Genomic DNA, 8,810 nt, shown 5'->3' on the forward strand with positions numbered 1-8,810 from the left:
ACAAAGAAATTGTGTGGAGCACTGAAGATGAAGATGTGTTGTCGTCTTGCACTGTTGGTAGGGTGACATCATATGTTGCTCTTTTCTTTTTCATGTGCAGATAGAAGCAGAGGAGCACCACAGCAATGGAGACCATCAAGACTGGGAATCTAGGAACACATTATCATCGTTTCAAGACGTAATAATTTTGTGTCTCATGTCAACAATCCCCTTCCTGTATGGAGAGATTCATTTTTAACTTTATTTCACTACTTACATATATTGAAAGATATTCACTACCACAGTCATGGCTCGAATGATGTCAACCTGCTGACATTACTGTGAGGGAAAAATACATTCAGACGTACAGTGCAGCAGATGAGTTCTGTGCCATTCCGCTTAAAATCGACAACCATACAATTATGTGAAATATGGACTTCCATTGATGGGAAATCTTTGAAATGAGACTACTACATGTAATTTACATCCATAATCTGTTTTCTGTTCTGAAAAATAATGTAAGTTTAAATTTGTAAGTTAGTTTTGTAGTCATGGATAAGCGAGCAAATCATCTGCAGTATCAGATTTAATACAATAATGCGTTTCTGATTTGTGTACATGTACCTGACAACATTTTTTTTTAAAAATGTGTGTGAGCTGACATGACAGGATAGCATTTTAGTTTATGTGAGCCCACTGTAACAAGTTTAAGTGATTTTGACTGTCCAATCACAGAGCTGTGACCTATAGTGACCCTGCAGCGTTTCACCAACAATAATGCCATTTTAAAAATTTGAAACCGGCTCAGCAGTGTACAACTGGAGAGGTTACATCAAGACTTTAGGAGCGTAAGACATAGCATGAATGACCAGCATACTGTTTGACTTCATACTGTCTTTATACAGTTTAACAACTGACAGTGGACCTTCATCCTATAAATCTATGGCTCATTACAACCGTAAAATATATGAAATTCACATCATTCTAACATACATTACCTTACTGACACAGTATTAGAAGACAACTGGATTTCTTATCATATTACAGTGGGATGAGTTCTTACCTTATTTAAGAATCCAAAACATACAGAAACTGTCCTGACCTATGGTGTTGCTATCAAAGGATAATGTGTCACTCAGGGAAGTACACAATGTGAAGAGCTTTTACAGCATTATTGTCTTTTTTAAAGACACAGGACTGAGAGGTGTGCTCTGTCTCTCGCATATTTCCTGTGTATGTTGAACAAAGTCTTTCATAAATCTATTTAACTCAGTATTTACTGTAGCAAACCATCACCAACGGCATTCCCCGGAGGTCACTATTGTTCTATTTCTTCCCACGTTAAATACAAACTTTGTCATGATGGCCAACAAATTTTATCGTTTCATATTTATACAGTTATATCAATTTTATCCCCCCCCCCGCCAAACAGTGATGGCAGAATTCATAGCACTGTGTGGCCTGATATTCATCTTTCTACTTTGTTGTTTGGAAAAACAAAACTGGACTTTTTTTTTGGTGAATTTTAAGCGTGATTACACTTAAATCCATTTTATTCATGAGTATGAATTATTTTAGTTAATTAGTAATAGTAATTACATACTGTACTGTAAACAGTAAACAATACGTGCTGTCAAAAACATACATAATGGACATATTATTGTTTAGTGTGATTTTAACTGGGTTGTCTTCACTAGATTAGTTGTATCACACACACATATGACACATATGTCCCAAATTAAACATAGAACCACATACATGCACTAAAGGTTACTGTAACCTGTATGGGCTCAAATAAGGGTCAAAAAGTTTTGTGAAATAACATTGAGTAAAAACTTTAACCCTGTGTAAAGTGCATTTATAAAAAGTAGATTTAAATAGCAAAATTTGGTCCTGATTTTGGCTGTAAAAGCAGGGCTGACATCCGTACCTTTTATATAATTTGTGCACACATTTTATTTTGACATTGGATTTTTGCTACAGTCAAAAAAAAATTCTTTGCTACAGTCAAAAAAAATTTCTTCACATTCACAATCTTAAATTTCCCACGCAGACTGGTTTACAAAGGCTGATGTAGAAACTAACATCATTTCACAATGTTAAAAATCTTATTGAGCCTTATTTGATTCCATAGAGCTGCCCTGTGATAAAAAGTATAGTGTGTTCAGGCTAGAGGGGGTTTGAAGTGGAGGAGGAAGATGAGGAGGATCAGGTCTGCTCTGAGTAAGCTGGAGGGTCTGTGTATGATGGCGGTGGGTCTGGATAGGATGGTGGTTCAAGCTGGAAAAGAGAAGAGGAGACATTTAATTACAGAGAGGACAACTGATGCAATTGGGTTGCTGATGATGAAATCTCTGACATTTTCACGTATGAATGTGAACACAGCGCTGTACCCTGTATGGAGGAGGGGGACTGACATTTCTTGAGCAGTACATGGGAGGGTCTCTGTAAGGAGGTTGAAAATATGCTTCATATATGTCCATTACTTCCTCCTCTTCCTCGTCCTCCTGCTCCTCCTCATATATGGGGATGACGTATACAGACGGAGAGTTAGTGGGCCTCGGGGGCCAGCCTTCTGCTTCTCTGCGTTTCTTTGCAAAATGGCAGCAGAAAATCCACAGAACGATACCACAACACAATATGGGAATCCTGAAATAAAAGGACAGCTTAACTATATGTGCATACAATGAGGTATAAGTTAACATGCTGAGAACAGGAGGAAATACTCACTCAATCACAGGATAATAAATGACCATGGCAGTTTTATTTTCTCAGGTTTCACACCTGAAGAAAAAATGAAAACACCTTGTTATTCAAAAGGACAGATCTGATTTTAAACCTGACAATCGTAACTCTACTTTACTGTTTGTCATGCAATTTGATCTTCAGTATTGCAATACATTTATAAATGGAAAGTTCAAAGGTAGCTCTTTATCTCTTCGTATCCTTGAGTCACACCGACATAAACAGAACGACTTTAAGGCAGATATAATTACTGTATGCGCGAAAGCTGCCTGTAATTTCTATCTAACACGGTCGATTTTGTTCTGTCTCACACAGAATGGCAACTTTTCTACGCAGCAGTACAGTTCGAAGCTAAAACTGTACAGTATGTGCAGCTTTTATGGGATGTAGCTACAAAAAAAGACTGTAGACTTGAATTAGGATCTATTAAAGTAAAAGTAGGCAATGAAAGGCAGTAGCAAATCCTTTCCATTTTCTATGAATATATAATAACAGGCCTTGTACCATGAGACTGTTCCTCCAGTTTCAGGCCTTACTGAGTAGAGTCAAATTTAAAACAGCAAAGAAAATGATTTTAAGGCGTCCCTGACTAATTTGATATTTTCCCTGCTGAAAATGAAGCTTACCTTCAAGTACAAGCCATGTAGTGCAGGTTAAGCAGACTGTGGACTTGCAAAAGACATTTTATAGCCTCATTGACCTGTTTAAAGTAGCAGAGCACAGCCAGTGACGTAAAACAACTTATCATGACTGACACTGCTCCCAACACACAGCGGAATGGCAGCTTTGGGCTAAAGGCCACTGGCTGTTTGGTGAGTCTTACTGATTACATTTGTAATAAACAACACAAAGACGCAAAACAGAAGTCACATTACTGGAAGAAAAGACAAAAACAGGGAAACACAGGATCCCGTTTCAGCTTGTTTCTTAGGAATGCAGTCGAGGTGTTGTTGAAACATGTCGGAGGTATCTCGACTGCAGCTCTCTGCGCTGCACAGTGTTTCACTTTGAAGGAGGATTTTATTTTCTGCCCAGAAAAGAAATATTTAATTTGAGGCACTCACACTGTGCCATTCAACATGAAACGGCTCAAGATTAAACCACTATACACACTTTTTCAAGCTTTTATTTATGCTTAACGTTGATCTCACAACAGGAACCGGAAATATTTCCACGTTAGTTATTCAAGAGTTACTCCAGCAAGAATAAAATCATCCAATAACATGAACTATGATGTTCGTCAGTGTAGGAGAGGGGGAGGTGGTGGAGGGGGTGGTGGCACAATACCAGAGGTGCCAGTGAGAGGGGGTGGTGGAGGAGGAGGGGGCACAGCTCCTGATACTGGTGGTGGTGGAGGAGGAGGACCAGCTCCTAATACTGGAGGAGGTGGTGGTGGAGGAGGGGGGGCAGCTCCTGATACTGGAGGAGGTGCAGGAGGAAGAGGGGCACCTCCTGCACCTCCTACAGGAGGAGGCGGGGGCGGGTACATGCCATCTGACTGAGAGATTGGTGGTGGAGGGGGAGGTGGGGGGAGACACGTGGGTGAGGTCAAGGAGGGCGGAGGAGTGAGGCCAGTGTCCATGGAAGAAGGAGGAGGAGGGGGGGGCAGGCTGTCGTTGGTGGGGTTTGCGGCGGATTGCAATGTGGGGACTGATGGTGGAGGCACAGCGATGCCAAGACTGGATCTGCATACAAGAAGGAAAAAAAATAGAATGATGTGTTATTAGCTTTCTTACTGAGCATTAGACGAGAAGATCAATACTACTAAATATGAAGCTAAAGCCGGCTGCCAGTTAGCTTAGCTTAGCACAAAGACTGGAAACAGAGGGAAACAGCTAGTCTCAGCTAGTTTTCTAGCAACTGGTCTGAGCCAAGAAATAGTGCGGCGAGATTTAGAGGTGCTGGTAGGCTGATTTTCTTACATTTCACCTTACGTTTCCAGTCTTTATGCTAAGCTAAGCTAACTCACTGGTTGGCTGTAGCCTAATATTTAACGTACAGATCATTTAACTCTGTTCTTTTAGTCCATAATGCAGAAACCTTTCAGACATGATCATAAATTGTACAGGTAATATTAGATAGTGTGCCCGTGATATAATAATCAGTATTATTATAGTAGTACAGAGTGCACTCTGTAAAGCAAAGGAGGACTTACTTCTCTACATACACAGAGGTGTCTGCAGTGCTCTGTATGCTGTCTGCAGTCCCTGCTCTCTTTCTGGGCTGCTGCTCAGCAACCTGTTGGGAGAAGATGGATGACGGTAAAAAAAAAAGGATGGCATAGCACATCTCTACACCACAGTCTGCCACACTGTACATCACCCTAGACATCCCACTAGGACTAGTGGGAATGCATTGTGCTATACATCCATAATCTAATGGGAAATAATGAAAGGTGCATGGACTCTTTTCAATTCAGTATCCACGTTACCTGAAAACAGTGTCCAATGGAGTCCAAGATGGAGTATGATATTGGCACCCTTGAGTAGATTTCCTCTGGCTCCTTGCCTGAAGTCGGTGGGGTCAGAAGCTTGGAACGACTCCTGGTTTTGGTAGTGGTAAAAGCTCCAATCTCTCTCCTGGCTACCTTGTCGAAGTGGATAGCTGCAGCCTACAATACACAAGAACTCCATTTTCACGTCACTTGTTCCCTTGAGAGAATCTCTCATAAAGATGAGATGTGACTGTAGTGAATTTCTGCTTTTGAAAACAAAAATGTCAATAAAAACATAGTTAGGAAACCTATGTTACATTAAATACAGTCAATAGAGATTTTTAAGAATTAACAACAAATCATTCTGTACAAGCAGCAACAGAAAGTTGCCCACAGCAATGTATTAGGTGAAATCAGAAACTGTATTTCTTGGTTTGTTCATTATTCTGTTATTTCATCAAACAAAAAGGATGTGGTGGTGCAACCTTCTATGGACTATCCCTAAAATATTCTTTACCAGCTATGCAGGGCTCACATCACTTTCTTGGGCAGAGCGCAGGTGTGTTTTAGGTGCAAGGTGTTCCTCACCAGTGACAGCAGGTTGACTGAGGACTCCATATCTTTGATCTGCATGGCCTGAGAGTCCAGCAGCCTCAGCAGGGTGCTGGCCAGGCTGTTGATCTGGTAGGACACACTGGCCAGCGACTGGGCAGCCAAGGCCTTGGCCTCTTCAACAGCCTTGGTTGTATCCTCCGCCTGCAGGATTAATTATTTTTATTTATTTGTTTTACCAGGATAGTTTATACATGTTGTAACATGCAGTGACGGAAGAAGTATCGAGATCTTTTACTCAAAAGTGATAATACTACAGTATAAAAAAACTCCATTACAAGTAAAAGTCCTGCATTCAAAATCATACTGAAGTAAAAATACATAAAAAAAAACATAAAAACATAAAAAAGTATTAGCATCAAAATTTAATTTTAAATGTTATATTGGAATATTATTACTGATGCATTTACATAAGAAGCATTTTAACGTAATCAGGGAGGAGCTCATTCTAATTTTGACTACTTAATATACTGTTATTTAATTTCTAAGAATGCATCATATTTTTTAAACTAGTCATATTCTTTACATGTAAAAACCTGATAAACCTGTCAGATAAATGTAGTGCAGTAAAAAAGTGCAATAGTTTCCCCTGAAATGTAGTAGAGTGGAAGTATAAAGTAGCAGAAAATGGAAATACTCAAGTAAAGTACAAGTACAGGACTTGAGTAAATGTACTGAATGCTTCCAAAGCTTTTTATTTCAGATCTTCAACTATGACAAAGTTAAGCTTTTAGAGTTGTTGTGGCTTTTTTTTTTTACGAGCATTACTCACCTGAAGGAAATTGTGTTCGCAGTAATCTGCCACTCGGAGGAGGTTGCTGTGGTTATCAACCAGGCCCTTCCTGGCTGCTGATACCTCCTCAAATATCTGAGAAATAACTTCAGAAAAGTTCTTTCGCTCCGCCATTTCTCCCATTTGGCGGTGCCAACACAATCCCGTTTGAAGGTTTACCTGCGCTGCTTGAGGATGGACGATGTTGAAGTGTTTGGCAGGGAGTGAGTCGGGACAGGAAGGTGTTCGGTCGCTGGTGAACGCGGAATCACCGCAGGGTAAAGATTTTCACCGTCCCACAACAGCTGGTCCCAGAGCAGGGCGAGCTGCACGGGGAAGACATCCACTGACACTGATAACAAGTAGCATCTGTCTCTTAAGGATAAATAATGTACCTTATATATATATATATATATATATATATACTAATAATAGTGTTACATAGACAATAAAATATATGATACAAATATAATATGATACCTCTTCTCATGGCACTTGTAATATTCATAAAATCCACTAGAGGTCAGTGCAGTTTAGAAAAAGGTGCCTCTCTCGATGTCTGCTGATAAGCTGATTCCTGTTGTACTCTGCATTATGGATGATGGTGATGATGATAATGATGATGATGAAGGGCAGTGAAAAGCTCACCCACTGCATTTTAGCATTGGTTTAACTGAGCATCAGCTGGACTGGCTGTTGTTTCACTTCTAAGTGGAACATTGTTACATGATGACAAACTGCCCTGCCAAGTCAGAAAACACTGTATTATTCGGGATGTCCTGTGTAAACAAACTCGAATTCCACAACATCCTTGATTGTGTTTGTGTGTGTGCAAACGTTCACAGTGGCCTGTAAGCCAAGTTTCTGTTGGCTTACACGCTCTCAGCAAATGGTCATGTCAAGTCAATTTTATATTTATACAGCCCAGCATCAGAAATCACAAACTTGCCTCAAGGTGCTTTACAATCTGTAGTGCACATGTTTTGTCATGTGTCAGTTTACCTGGACATTTTCACATTCTGGCACTCAGCACATCGAGCCATGTGACAAAACACAATAACATGTTGTTTGGATATAGTCCAGTATTGATGCTTAATTATCAGGTAATAAAGGAAGATGTCTGACAAAGGGCCACTTAACTCTTTACATGCTGTAGCTCTACAGATTTTGGTACAATGACCTCAAACATCACTCCATTTTATTTTTACTATTATTATATTTTTGGGCGTTTTATGCCTTTGTGAAATAGCTGGCAGTAAAGCGATGACAGGAAATGAGGGGAGAGAGAAGTCGAATGACATGCAATGAAAGGACTAGGGACGTTGCAGTTCATGGTTGGCACCATGTAGACCACATGGACGTCTGCGTGCCAGCATGAGGTTGTATTTGTGGTTTTGAGTGAAATATCTCAACAACTATTGAATGGATTGCAATGACATTTGGTACAGGCATGTCCCCTATAGGATTAATTGAAACTTTGGTGATCCCATAACTCATGTAGCGCCATCATCAGGTCAAAATGTTTATATGTCCAAAACTAATGACATCCCATCAGCCTCAGCTGTACTTTGTGTTTAGTGCTAATTAGGAAATGTTAGCATGCTAAACTAAAATGGTGAACATGGTAAACATTATACCTGCTAAGCATCAGCATGTTAGCATTTTCATTGTGAGCATGTTAGCATGCTGATGTTAGCATTTAGCTCAAAGCACCACTGTATGAAAGTACAGCCTCACAGAGCCGCTAGCATGGCTGTAGACTCTTCCTGTTAATTTAACTTGAACTAAACTGACCTTGCATCTATCATTAACCAGATCTGAACCTAAATTCTAACTCGGACACTGAATGACAATAAACTGTTTCACACTGTTGTATCACCTCAGAGGACTCTTCCCTAATGAAGGGAAGGGCTCAAAAGTAAAAGAAATTGAACAAAGAATATTTTTTCTCATGTTTTACCATTTGTCCTTTTTTGGTGAAATTCTTCTATTTCTTTCAACTCCATTAAATGTAAGCTTTGGAGTATCCAAACAAAATGAATATAAAATCCCACTAATCTTATACTCGAATAAAAAATGAACACCAAGACGATTATTAGCTAATGTTCTTTTGAAAGGACCTGATAATTGTTCCCTTGAGCCTCAGCCCTCCTTTGAAAGTCATCCAAACTTTTGTCACATTTGATATGATTGATAGTGTGACAGTAAATTCCTGCAACAACATGTGCTGTTATCAGTTCGATACAGCTCGTATTACAGAATCCTTTT

At 39.7% G+C, this 8,810-nt stretch overlaps 1 protein-coding gene across 1 annotated transcript; it reads right to left on the reverse strand.

Annotated features, from left to right (window-relative positions):
• Positions 1-3,841: 3,841 nt before the first annotated feature.
• abi3b (ABI family, member 3b) lies at positions 3,842-6,736 on the reverse strand. Its single transcript, XM_070927646.1, has 5 exons — positions 6,543-6,736; positions 5,747-5,914; positions 5,156-5,335; positions 4,880-4,962; positions 3,842-4,409 (listed from the first exon to the last, which is right to left on the reverse strand). The coding sequence occupies exons 1-5, from the start codon at positions 6,684-6,686 to the stop codon at positions 3,965-3,967; spliced, it is 1,020 nt and encodes a 339-aa protein (XP_070783747.1). The 5' UTR covers positions 6,687-6,736; the 3' UTR covers positions 3,842-3,964.
• Positions 6,737-8,810: the final 2,074 nt, after the last annotated feature.

Source organism: Enoplosus armatus, chromosome 20 (genome assembly GCF_043641665.1).
Source record: "Enoplosus armatus isolate fEnoArm2 chromosome 20, fEnoArm2.hap1, whole genome shotgun sequence".
Classification (NCBI taxonomy): domain Eukaryota; kingdom Metazoa; phylum Chordata; class Actinopteri; order Centrarchiformes; family Enoplosidae; genus Enoplosus; species Enoplosus armatus.